The 14,198-nt window shown below is 39.3% G+C and overlaps 1 protein-coding gene across 1 annotated transcript in view; it reads left to right on the top strand.

Moving 5' to 3' along the window:
- The first annotated feature begins 1,033 nt into the window (after positions 1 to 1,033).
- The window catches only part of fgf14 (fibroblast growth factor 14), a 114,374-nt gene continuing 101,209 nt past the window's right edge, over positions 1,034 to 14,198 (top strand). Inside the window, exon 1 of the mRNA XM_042495081.1 lies at positions 1,034 to 1,206. Within this exon, the coding sequence (XP_042351015.1) occupies positions 1,134 to 1,206 (73 nt within the window). The 5' untranslated portion in view covers positions 1,034 to 1,133. The remainder of the gene's footprint in view (positions 1,207 to 14,198) is intronic.

Here is a 14,198-nt window from a genome sequence, read left to right as displayed (position 1 = left end):
TTTTGTACTTGCACATCCCTCTCTTGAAGTTCAATTCCCACAGTTTTAGGCTGGTCCTCCCCCTGTGGCTGTTGTCCTTTATTCCGACACAGAGAGAGGAGAGCAGGGGGGCAGATGATGGGGTGGGCAGTGACTAAGTAACCTGTTTGTGGTGGTGAGTGCTCGGCTCTCTGCGCAGAAAGGCCAGTTGTTTTCTGTTATACACACTAGGCTAGAGACGGCGAAGCACTCAGTTACAGTGTGTCACAGAGCAGACAGATACAGCACCGGGGGACATAGTAAAAACACTTCAGTACAAACATGTTGCTAAATTCACCAGCTGCACAACATTTTTCCAAAGTCCTTTTTGTTTGGGGACTCCGTGCACGGCCTCGATTTCTGTCGCATAACATGCAGGCAATAAACAAGTGGCCATTTCATCAATTACCATACAGAACCTCAGTAGTTAATCCTATAACCCAGAAATCCATTAGCATTTTAGCATGTCCTGGTTCCCTCATCTCAAAGTCAGTGTTTTGTTTTAAATAGGTTTTTGGTTAGAAGCCTTTAATAAGGTCTGTGGTTAACACAAGCTGAACAGACAAAAAAATGCAACAGTAAATACCCCACTCTTGAACTTTGAAGCTTTTGCGAAAGTTGTGTTTATTTGTGAATCTTACTGAACAAAATGTGTATTTTTTATAAATGTTTGTTTTATACAGAGCTTATTTTCTGCAGTGATCCAAAACCCAATGCAAAAGTCCAGTAGATTTTTTGATAAGGGGAAAAGAGAGACATAAGCGTAGTTGGCCTATAGAAAAATGTCATCCCTGCAGCACTCTGTTTAGCCATTGCACAATAGCACTTGACATTTCTTACCTTCGGCCAGCTGAAGTGTCGGTGCTATCTGTGGGATATGGTTATCTGCGTGTTGGAAGGTTCTGGTCGGGAAATGGTGGCGGGGTCTTCACAAGTAGGTGACAGGTGACGTATGGGGAAGAAAGTGGTCGTGTGATTGGGTTAAAAGGTTGTGTCAAGCTCTGTGGGACATCATGAGGGGTGCGAAAACCTGAGCAGCAGTGCAATGGATATTCTAAATTTAATTTTCGTCAAAATACATTGAGAGAACTCCATTTAGGCTTTTGCAGCCAGATATGGAGGCAGCAGCTTTTGCTAAAATTGTGGAGCGGCGTTTACGCAAGGCACTAAAGACTGAAGGAGAGCATGGTGAGTCCAAGCTTGCGGAGCTATTGGTTAAGAGTCTTGACATAATTACACATAATTACAATTATTAATCTTGTTGTCCTTTTAAAGGCTGTATAGATATCATGATGGGTTAAATGCAGGACATTCAGGCTGATATCACATGGATTCACGGTGTGAGTGTGATTGACATTCTGCGACATATGATGTGAAGATGATGTGAAGTCCATATGGGCAAGGGGAAAAAGTCTTATCAATGCAGTCTGCCTCCACACCAATAAAACTAATCACTGCATTGCAGATGATCAAACCTGAAGGTCACACTTTGTAGTGCGTGTGTGTTTGAGAGAGAGTATGTTTGCATGTCTATGTGTGTGTGGTCCACTCTTCCAATTATTTTTTATGCAGCAGCATGCCAAAGAGGAGGAGGAGGTTATTTCATTATGTATGCAATGCTTCTGGAGTTTATTCCGTATTATTTGTCCTGCATAAAATATGAACCTATTTCGAGGCCAAGCAAGAAAGCCAAGAAGATTGATGCATGGCTGTGGATCTACAGTGACACCAAAATCTTCTTCTCTTCTCTTCTCTTCTCTTCTCTTCTCTTCTCTTCTCTTCTCTTCTCTTCTCTTCTCTTCTCTTCTCTTCTCTTCTCTTCTCTTCTCTTCGATAGGAATAACTTATATTCCTGTGTGAAAAACAGTCTGAAGTACATGTGGTCTGTCAGCTCAACCCTATCGCCAAAAAATAATGTTGACATCTTACATTTCTGAAAACCATTATGTAACATTTTATGTATTTTATGTTATGTATGTAACAGATTTGTTGAAAGTTTATGTTCCAACAACGCTGGGGTTAATGTGCAGTTAGGTTTAGGTACAAGGAAAGGATGGTGTTTTAGCTTAAAGAACTTGGTTTTGGGGACAGAACTGACATAAGGTATAGCACAACACGTCACCAGTCTCAGCTGTGGAGACACTGGTGTAGTTGTCTCTTTGTTGGCATTTATTGAACTATTTTTATGACATGATTTTATTTTATTTAGTGTATGTGATGTTTTGTCCTTTTTTTTTATGTGGACCCAGAGTTTGGAATAAAGGATTGATTGATTGATTGATAATCCCGGCAGGAAAAGCAGCAATTCCTTGGTAAAATAACAAACAGCTTATAGTGCCATGATCCCAGCGGACGAGACATTACAAAACATATTTGTTCAGAGCCTAAAAAGCAGCCGGAAAAAACAATAACAAAAAAACCCCAAAATGGCAGGTTGCTACAAAACACCCTCCTTTAGAGCTTAAAATGGCATTGTGCACACACTGAAAACCTAAAAAAACTTTTAAAAAAAGCAGAAAAAAAACCCACTGATGGGTCACCACAAAGCACACATTTGAAGCCCAAAAAAGCTAATGGGAAAACACTGTGGGTCGCTACAAAACACAGACATTTGGAGCCTAAAAAGCTCCTGAACAACCACTGTTAGGTTGCTACAAAACACCCATGTTTGGATCACAAAAATTGGCTCAAATAACACAGAAAAGTCACTACAAAACGCAGATGTTTGGAGCCTAAAAAGTAACTGGAAAAACACAGACAGTTCGCTTCAAAACACTCATGTTTGGAACCTAAAAAGCCAATAGAAACACAGCAAGGACTTACTAAAACTCAACTTGGTTTGTAATTTATTTGTGTCTCAAACAGTTCTTTGCAGTAGTCTTGCCCGGGTGACACATGATCCACCATCAGCTGTGTGGTTTGCAAAAACAGCTAATGCCAACATTGTCGTCTTGCTACTGCGCTGGTTAGCTTTGTCCTCACGTTTCTTCACAGACTGACATAAGAACATACACACAAGAGAGACATCCAGAGCTCTGAAAACCTGCCAGACATTCACAGCCAACAAGTTAATCTGCAGTCAGGCCTCAACATCTTACCCAACATGTGATGATGCAAGAATTGCTCTGTAATAATGTCTAGCAAAGTACTGACTTTGATAGACCTGCTGTTATAGCAACAGAGTCACGATTCACTGGTTCCAAGACCAAACATCAAGGCTGCCTTTTGTGATGCTCTCAATAGACTCAACTCTCCTCAGAGTTCCTTTAAAGTTTACTTGTAGAATAGTTATGCAATGGCTTAAAACCAATGTTAAAACACATCAGAAATTAACAAATAAAAGTGTACTGTATCTAAGAGAGAGACAGAGAATCACCAGATGTGATGTGAAGACTGATTGATGCCTCTGCTGCATGGAGAAAGTGGGAAGTGGGAAGTTTGTCACCCAAATTTGGACAACGTTTTCCCATCAATATACAGTGGCATTGTTATTCTTCTTTTGGACGCTTGTTTGTTCAAAAATGACAATATTTACTCAGCCTTCTGTTTTGCAGCCATGTATGTGTTGAAGAAGCTGAAGGAAGTAAAGAAAGAGGAGGTCAGAATGACAAGATGGTTGGGCACCTGTAGGTTGGTCCTATCTGGCAACAGGACTATAGAGTCGCTGTCTGTCAGTTGCGTTCGTGTTTGCACTCGTCCTCTTGTGGCATGTGCTTAGGTGAGGATTATGTAAATAATAGGTGGGATTATGTTAATGGCAGTTGTGTATTCTGCTGGATTTACTAAAGTTATGCAATTTGTGATGGCCATTTTTGCATTTCTCCACCTTTCAATCAGTTGTTAGACTAGAATAGTTTTATTTTGATTGGATTTGCACAAGCCACAAAAGTGGTAGTGGTGGGAAATTAAATGTGAAATATCCTTTATTTTACAGAAACCTCAATAATGGTATAAAAGAAATGACCTAAAGGAATTTTTCACCGCCCAGAATAATCATATGTATTTCTTACCCCATGTAGTGGTTCCCACAGAATGACAGCATATGTGTTTTTTTTTCCTCAGCAGCAGTTTGTAACTTGTAGGATGTATAATTGATCTTTAAATCTATCAACAGTTGATCAGATCACATGGAAGGATGAGCGGAGCTGTTTAAAAGTTAAAGTAATCTTTAAGACTGAGCAGAATGAACGGTTAAGTTTCAATTTTAATTCGCCTAATGTTCTGCTGCGCTGTCTCTGCCCCAAGTACACTATAAATAACTGAATGGTATGTATATTCCAATAGCGCTCGTATAACCAGCCCAGCTCCTAAAATCTATTTTTGGCAGTGGATGATTTAGTTTTGCGGCCTTCCACAAATAACTCTATGCTCAGTACTTCCTGAATACATGCATTTTTTGCTAAACGTCAAAGGCCAGACTTCATTGACAAAAACTGTAATTTTACCTTTTTGAACGCAGGACCTGCTGGTCTACTGCAACTTCAGTCAGTTATCTTGTGTTAATGTGTGACTTTGGTGAATCTGATATAAACCTTAAAAACACCAAAGTCAAACAATAACACAAACAAACCAACCGACGGAGGCAGCGGTAGACCAGCAGCTCCCATGTTCACCGAGGTTTACTACTGTAATTACTGTTTTTATCAATGGAGTTTGGCTTTGAAGAGAGCATAGATAAGTTCCACGCCACTATCGGCAGGACAAAATAATTAGTCAGTGTCTTCCAACCAGTATTGCACAACTGATGCTGCTGTCCCTCTTGGGAGGCCTTTCTCTTTTGTGTTCATGAACTTGAATGTTAACTCGATGCACATTTGCTCTGTGCCATTTTCTAAGTAAATCTTGTCCAGAGTGCTTTTGTTGGAAACTCCTCTGTGTAATAGACATTTTTCTCTGCTGCATCATTAAGGCTTTACATGGTGCTTTAATGACGGTCCCTGAGCCTGTAGCAACATCTCTGCGCGAGGACAGTTTTGCAGTGTGAATGTGGGAGTGTGTTATAACACTACAGCACAGTGAGAGAGAAAAAGAGAGGTCTGGCCAAGGTGTTTCACAGTGCCTTGCCCAGGCAATAACCAAGGACCCTGGCTAGAGCTGAGTACAAGTGAAATCCCTTTTTGCTGAGTAATTATACTCTGACAAAGTCTCAGGCGTTAGCTTACAGAAATATGTTGCTCATTTTCATCCTCACTCCTTCCATTCCCCCTGACTCCATCAGAGGAGCTGATTAGCACATTGCTATATTGTGATGCATGACAGATTTATGATTCATGACTAGTGCAACCAATCTGTGACTGAACAACCGAATCGATATTTTTAAAAAAAATCTCGGGGAAACGTAGCTCCCTGGATTTTGTACCTATATTAAACAGATGTTAATAATTAAAAACAAACAGACAAAAAAAAAACCTTCAGTTGCACAGGGCTGATTATTTAAAGGGAGTTTATCTTTTATTCTATCTATTTGTAAATATTAAAAAATGTAGGTAAAAATGAAAAATGAAAATTGTTTGTAAAAGCCATCTAGAGCACAAATACACAATACTTTTTTTCCTTACTTTGAGTCTCTCAATGCAAAGAAAATGCGTACAGCTTGATGGAAAATCTGTGTCCAAATTCCCATTTGTGTCTTTTTTATTCATGTACAAAACACATTTTTTTTGTTTTTCACAGATGAACACTTTTAGGTTAATCTGCAATAATTGGTCTAAATGTTAAATTTATTTAAACTTATTCAACTTATTTGCAAATTAATCCCTCCCTATGTGTAATGCATGGACAGAGCTCTAGGTAATTTTTCACATGAAAGTTAAACTTTTTTACCTCCAATGCTGTATCCAATTCTCTTTATACATCCATGCTTAAACGGCGCAACAGGAACTGTAAACTTACTGCCAGAGCTCTGCACGTCAACAGGAAGTTGCAATACATTTGATAGAATCTCATTTCTTTGTTAGTAAATTTAATGACTTTTTGAATGATAATGCAGTTTATTTATACTAGCCTTGACACAAGTCGTTACACAAGGAGATTTTCCTGACTTCAGCTAAGGTCAGCATTCTTTTGTCGGAGTCTGAACAAGTCGGAAAAAGACGACAAACTGCACAAATATTCCACCAGTATTTTTAGCTAATATATTTACCAATTTACCATTCCTTCGAGTATGTGTATATCTTGTGTTGGGATGTTTTTGGTGTGACGGAGAAACTGAGATGAAAATTGAAACCAACAATCCCTCCTAGTACACTGTAATTGAAACTGTGTGGTTTGTTTCAGAATCTCTTAAGCACTTAGGGAAACCGAATATAACATTACGCTGCTGACCTAATTATCTGACCTACCCATGCTATTCATCTTTGTGATATATCTTCCTCACTATTTCCAAGGAGATCAATAGGGAAGGAACCATTCAAGCACTCACAGTGGGGAATACTATAATACTCTACACTAGATGTACTGATTGTGGGACAAAGTTACCTCATATTGAATTTTTCATTCATGGAATAATATACAATCCACTGGCAGTAAATTGAGATGGGAGAATAATGACATCTGCTGTGGGTTAATGTTGCTTTAAGTGTAAAATAATAGTCTGTACGTTATCCTCACCATATGTTAAATTTAGAACGAGAGGAATAGAGAGATAGGTGGTGAGGTTTCCCAGTAGAGACTGGGGAGGGCAAATGAGAGAGGAAAGGTAAAGGGTGACTCTCTCCTGCTGCTCTGGAGAATCACATGACCGATTGACAGAAAGAGGAGTCTTTGTTAGCGATCAATGAAGCAAGGAGTCAAATTTTTGTCAGAGTATCTTCACAGCTCACAGAGGTCACTGCCCCGCTTGTGGTGTAAAGCGAGAACATCGTTCAAACCGGGCTATTGATACAGTTGATACAGCACCTGTGTGCTGTTTAAACCCTCTCATTATAAAGTGGAGAGTTCTCCTAAATGGCTGGCGTAGAGCAGTGATGGATACACTGTGGCGAGAAGCGATCACTTGTGAAATGTCATAGAATATGAATGGCTCTGCAGGTAAATTAATGTTGTCACGGGATGGCTGCCATCCCGTGACAAATCTCTGTGCTCAATATAATAATATTTGCATCACGTGACACATTAATCGTCCTTTTGTAGAATTCAGAAATGTGGGTGAAACCCAAGATTTTAGGTGATTACAAACGTCTCAACATGCCAACCTTCCTTCTAACCAGGGTTGGGTGCAAATTGACCACTGCTAAGCTTTCATGACAGTTTTGTTCAAGTTTAAGAGATGTATGTGAGCAACTACACAACAAAACTAAAAGCAATACTTCAACATTTCTGGTAATTTAAAAACACTTTTACATGCACTGCTAAAACCGGGTTGCCAGAATTTGAACTTCTCTGTCTATTTTCTTAGATTTATGTGACTTTTCTCTATCTCACACCTCTCTCTTCTTCGGAATTACGATAAACACTTTATGCTGATGAGGTCGAAACAAATCTGGTGGTACGAGTTAACCAGACCCCATCCCCAATTATGGAAAACGTGTTTCTTGTTTACATGACATTTAAGAAATAAGCTGACTGGAGAAAGTCCTCTATAATCTGGATACTGGATAGTGATGGAACAATTGGTGTGTCTATATACACTTAATTTCCTCCAGATCTACAAGTTGTTGTTTTGCTTTTGAACTACTGTAATTGTCATTAGTCATTAAATGGCAGCTATCAGTAGTGATGAATGTCATAGACATGGATTAGAAGTGACCTGCCACACCTATTATTAGGTTCAGAAGGCCATTATCAGCCTTTTGATGGGAGACATAGTATAAAGAGCATAAAAGCAGTTGTCGATTGTTCAAACAAACACAGGACTTCACTCAGGTGACCTGGGGATGTGTCCCGAGTAAAATTGATTGTAACACCCAACCATGATATTTTTATAAACCTAACCACTTGCTGTAGGCACCTAAACCAAATGAAACTAAAACCTAACAAACTGGTCATGGCCTGGTCTGGTTGTGGCAGGCCCATATCTATAAGGTAAAAAAACAACTCATAATGGCCATTTAATGGGCTGATAACATCCAACTCAGGTATGCATTTGTGTTTGTGAAGAGATACATCAAGAAACAAGATACTTTTTAACTACCATGCATTTGAGATATTGGTGGGCATAGTTTTTAACTACGGGAAAACTGAGTTTACAGACTTAATGCTAAGCTAGTCTAACCACGTCTTAGCTTCAGCTCCGTTTTTACTGCAAAGATATTTATTGTTTTAGCAGCAAATAAGTATGTGTTAAAACTATTCCTTTTAAGATAAGAAGCAAGATCCAGATTACTAGAAAACTAGGGATCCCAGAGAAAAACTTAATTGACACACTAACTTTTTGGTTATCAGTGTAATGTAAGTCGGTGTAATCATGGGGTTTAGAGGTGAGGTGTGGATCTGCAGTAGAGCACTCAAGTCTCCAAACGGTGATGCCGAGGGATTAACCTTTGACAGCACTTTCATGAATGGGTCAAACCCAGGTTGAATGCGTGTTCAGTTCAACGTGTCATGCGTGGGTTTCGAGAGTAAAAGATCTATAATTAATGCAATTATATGTTAACATGATCCATATGAAATTGGTTTGGTGAATTTTATTGAGTTGAGTATTCTTTGGCTTGAATGTGCTTTGTACTTGTTTTTGTATACTACTTCATTTTATTGGAATCTTGTTTTCTCTAACCAACTCCTGTGATTGATTGATCTGACTGCTCCATCTGTCTCCTCGGGGCATTCAGCACGTCCGCTGTTCACTTGCCTTTCTGTTGCTATAAAACTTAAAAGAGCAGGGCTGTTGAGCTGTCAGCATGCTAGGTTTATGCCATGTAGTGGCTACATATTGTATGTTTTTACCAGTGCAAAACACAGGCACTTGGTAGATGAAGGCAACGATTTGACTTTCTCTTGATTTCCTTTAAGCATTTGTTCTTCACTCATTATACTTAAACCTAAGAAAAACTATTATTTATATACTATAACGAGAGTTAACTTGATTCCTGTTTTTGCAGTTGGTGTACAAGTTTTAACTGGTTTGATTTCATGCAAAGAGGTATTTGTCAGTATAAAACATTGTGGCAAATTAAAAAGTAGTCTAAATCAGCAACCTGTGCTGATGGTGAAATGGTTTGAAATCCAACTTGTATTGCATTAGTGATAAACAATATGACAACTCGATTAGCGTAAGATTGTATTGAGTTATTTTAAACTGCGTTTGTGAATAACGATTCTTTTCTGAAACCTAACCTAACTAGTTGGGCGTTAATGCGTAACATAACATATGAACCATTGTATGAGGATACACAGCATATAACTAACTGTCTTGTGGTTTCTTTTTCATGTATGTATGAGCTCTGACTTGGCGCATATTTGCAGATGACTATAGCCTTGGATATTTGAATGCTACCTTGAGATGATTCTCTGCCTTTTTAAGCCAACAGTCTAATCCTCCGCAGCCTCCGCGGTGGGCTCCTTGTCTTCCTCTTATCTGTTTGTGGTGCACTTTATTTCCTTTTCCTCCTCCTCCTGCTGTATCACTTTACCGTGCAAGGGCGACATCGGCTCCCCTAGACCTGCTCCAAAATGACCTGTCAGTAAAATCTGATCCTTTTTAGAATGAGCAGGACTGGTATTTTGCATGCCAAAGTCTTGTTGATGGGGGCCAAATGTCCTCCTGGTGCCCTCTAACGCACCACGGCAGCAAGAAAAGGTCTCCTAATATCTCCACAGTAACTCTAGATTCTGTTGACACCGACAAAGGAGGTTGCGACAGCGGAGGGGTGCATGCATTTCTCGCTAACCAAATCAGCAGTCTTTTTGAGTAAGTGAGAATAGAGTTGGAATGGGGATGTGCGACAATTATGGATCAATGCGTGCAAGAGCAAAATATGCCAGATCGCAGACTTTGTAATAAAATGAGCATTGACAGGGAAGCTGAGCCACTGTTGAACCGTCTGGATCAGAAAAAAAAAATGGCAAGCCACCATGTTGTGTCTCAGACAGACTGTTGATGAAGGAAAAAAGTTCCACACAAGACATTTGATTTGTACTTTATTATTCAGGGCTTTTTTTTGTAGCACAGAAGAGAAGTGTTTCACAGCTATGAAAGTGTTAATTATTAAATTAGACTGTCTAGCAGCTTGAATGGCCTTAAATTGACTAAGGAACATGCAGGTTCGTCAGATTCACTGTGTGCCTGCTTTTCATTTGAGAAAACAAACCGCTCCGTCACCATTAATCCAATTTAATGTCATTTTGTCAGGTTAATGTTCCTGGAGTAATACTTCTTTTTTGTTTTTACCATTGTGGGTTTTGTTTTTTTCCTCCCTTCTTATTTCCATGACTACAATAGCTGAAGCAAAAATATTTGTCAGTGACGATCTAAAACAAGCACCGAGTCAACTGCAATTTTCTCGCCATTGATATTAAAAGTTTGAATTTTTCATCATGAAAACCCTCACCGCATAAATAACTCTGGGATGCTTGTTGTCTAATGCTATCACAAACAATCTTAGTTCATACGTACTAGTGTCTCCGTGTTCGTGGCACACCCATCCGCGCGGGTCCAGGCTAAATCCACTTGTCAGATTTACTGATTCGCGCCGGTCGTTATTTGATTACCCCATTGATGTGAGACGTTGGCAGCAACGTTGATGGCGAGGAAAGGTAAGAGTAACTGACAAGGACACTCGGCGAAGGTCCTTTTGTCACACACACCCTGCACCACGCCACTCCTTGCTGCTGAGCTCTTCAGAAAACTGCCTCCTCAGACTCTCTTTATTAATATGTGTTTTGAGCTGATCTTATTAGAAGTGCCGGGATAAAAATAGATGGAGGAACAGACCACTGAACACTGTTATAGTATCTAGTAATAAAGGAGAAAGTGGGAGACAGGACACCTGAGGGTTAATGGTATTGTAGTAGAACAACAACATAAGCAAAAAAATCCATCAGTGTAGAGAGGCGCTGGATATGCATGTTGTCATTTAACAACACTGTGTAGTTTATTAATGTGAGTGTGTGATCAAATGTCTTTGTCGCTGAATAGACAACACATGAGGCAAAATTTTAATTTGTCTATCATGGCACTATCCTGTCATAAATATGTCCACCGCTGTCAGATCATGTTCCTGAGTATTAACCGAGTTGACAAATTGAAGCCGCCTCATTGTTTAACCCAATGACACACAACACGAGGCATTTGTAACCCAGTAAATATGAACGTGACTGATATATGTTGTGTGGACAGTCTGTACTCTCACCGGTTTATCCACATTATGTCATGCTGAGAGAAGGATCATGGCCTATTTATGGTTCAGTATATCACACAGAAGATAGGGGGCTATATGTCCAGGCCCATTCTTATTGCCTTGTGGTACAATGTGATGTATAGAGCAAGGCAACATATACTGGAAGGCATTAAATGATGCGCTTCATACAGCCATTGCTCCGAGATACACAACATGAAAAAAAATACTACAGGCAACTCTGAATGGGGGACGCGAAGGAAAGATTTGCTGTCTTCATCCCACATGGATAATGAGTATTTTGTAAAAAAACCTACTTTTTAATAGACTGTAATTGCAAATAGGATTGAAAATTGGTTTGAGGGGTCTGCTAAGGGGCTTTCTCCCTCCAAGCAATCTCATACTTGACAGGACAAGATAAAGAAGGACCCACCACCATCATCATCACCACTGCCACCGCCATTTGTAAATCAAGTGATCAGTTGACCTCCAGTAAAACAAACTACCATATGTCTGTTTCTGTTTAGATCTATATTTCAAACATGCCGTATAAAATGGGAAAATAGAAAGAACATATAAGTAAGAAAAACAACACCAGAATGTCCACTGGACATATTCAGTAAACAACGTAACTATTCAGGAGGACGATAATACTAAAATAAAATTTCTAACCCCGTTTGCAATTTCCTTAAAAAAACCTTCTTTTAAACATGAATATTCCCAGTTTTTACCCCAGTATTCACCATACACACCTCTATCAAATCAAACAAGAGTAAAACAGTCAAGACAAAACAAAAACAGATCAGTATGAATAAGCACATACAAATAACAAAACAACGAAAACTCATCAAAACAGAAAACAAAGTCATGCTATCAAAAGCAACCTACCTATCTTGTACCCTGTATTACTGTGCCAGTTCCCCGCTCCTTTCCATTATCCCATATCCGTTCATTGTGTTGTTTTAAAAACGTGTTTAAATTCATTAAATGTTCTACATGCTTTCAATTCCACACTACAGCTGTTCCATAGATGAACTCCTTTGACTGTAAAGAATGATTTTTAGCATTACTCCTCACGAACATTTTCTCAAACATACAAATTCCTCTCAAATCATGTAAACATTCTTTCATTTGAAACAGCTTTTGGATACAATTACATCACTCTGTAGCTGCTTGCATGTACTCAGGTGGCTGGTCGAGTGGAGGAGGACATCCCTCTGCTTTGAGCCGCCGCCATCCACCAATGGTCATTGCATCGTGGAGCACACTCATTTGCATATGCACGCATACACACACAGAAACATAAAGCACCAGACATGCACACACACTAGCAGATAAAAAGCAACAAGTTAGTCAGAAATACAGCCACAGATAGAGCATAACAATAACATATATCAATTATTTTTGCTTATGTGCATGACTGTTCCAACATGTTTAGCCTGTTAGCATTTGATAGCAAACACTAAACATAAAGTACTGCTGAGGCTGAATGTCGTTATTAGACAAATTACAACTTTGACCTCCTGGTGGCGCTAGTTAAAAGGTCAAGGGAACACAAAATTCAATAGGAGTAATCCTCTGTGGTACATGGATGTCTGTGCAAAATTTAATTCATTCAGTAATAGACATCTGTTTGGAGCAAAGGCCGGTTGACATCGCCCTGCCTGGAGCCATGCTGCTAGCATGGCTATAAATCACACTGCTGCTCCTTCTAAGGATTGGTTGTGACTGCACAACAGATTTAATAAACTTTGAATGGCATTAAAATGTTCAAAATAATGTCAAGACATTTTTTTTTAATGTCATTTGGCATTTATCTTTGTGTTGATGTGAGTAAACAGTGCAGTAAAATTTAATGCAGTAACAAGAAGGACAGCCCTGCTGGCTTCCCTCCCACTAACATTACTCTGCTCATATGAATGCACAGCTAAGCTGAAGGTATCGCTAGCTGTGGTGCATTCCCAGTTTGGATGTACTAGTAAAGGTGACCTTCTGTCTGATTATCATGAATGTGACAGCAACTGAAGGGTGTGTGGACAAACCTGATCATTTCCAAAAGAAACAGTCTTGAAGGGGTATAAGTGCAGGCCAGTTGTAAGAAAAAAAATATTGGTATTGTACATTTCTGCAAACCACCAATACTTCACTTTTGCACATTTCATTTGTTTCATATCAATAGCCTCATAAAAAAAAAAAAAACAGTTTTAGTCTTTATAGCTAATTTCAACATTCTTGACAAATGACTGGGAGATGATTTTTTTGATAACTCACTGTTTGCATTTTATTAGGCCTTTAAGTTACACATATTTAAGGGTGGGGCTGCTTAAGTGACAGGCTGTCTGCAAAGCGTCACTACAATCTGAGTCAGATTCAACCTCAAATGTAGTCACTTATGGCTCCAAAAAGCTAAGATGGCAATGGCCGAACTCAAGGCTTAAAAACAGCAGTCCACAAACCAATGGGTGATCTCTCGGTAGCTACATTCATTATATATACAGACTATGGTTTTAACATATGCACTACATAGTAACATGCAACGTCACATATTCGTGGTTTACTGAAATGCACAATGCCAAGCATTTCTTGTGGCAGTTGGGTTGATAAGCTAGCTTTTTTGCAGAGCACCGATGCATGCTAGCATAAGAGGACGACAGTGTTTCCATAGATTCTTTAACTGCATTGTCAGCTTGCAGTGCAGTGGCAGTTACTGCCCAAAAATGATCAGTTAGCATTAATTTAGAGTTATTGCTCCTGCAATGTTAATAATGTTTAATCTTGGGAGTCTTTTAACAAAACAAGGTCATAGTTCCCAGGAGCAGACGAGGCACAGTAGCTGCATAAAGATTACAAAACCAACACCATATGCTCCATGTGAACTTGTGTCAAAGGCCAAGTGATGACTTGCCA

The sequence above is a fragment of the Plectropomus leopardus genome, chromosome 10, assembly GCF_008729295.1.
Source record: "Plectropomus leopardus isolate mb chromosome 10, YSFRI_Pleo_2.0, whole genome shotgun sequence".
In the NCBI taxonomy this organism is placed as follows: Eukaryota; Metazoa; Chordata; class Actinopteri; order Perciformes; family Serranidae; genus Plectropomus; species Plectropomus leopardus.
Note: the sequence above shows the minus strand (reverse complement) of the source record. Positions and strands in the feature narration are given on the sequence as shown.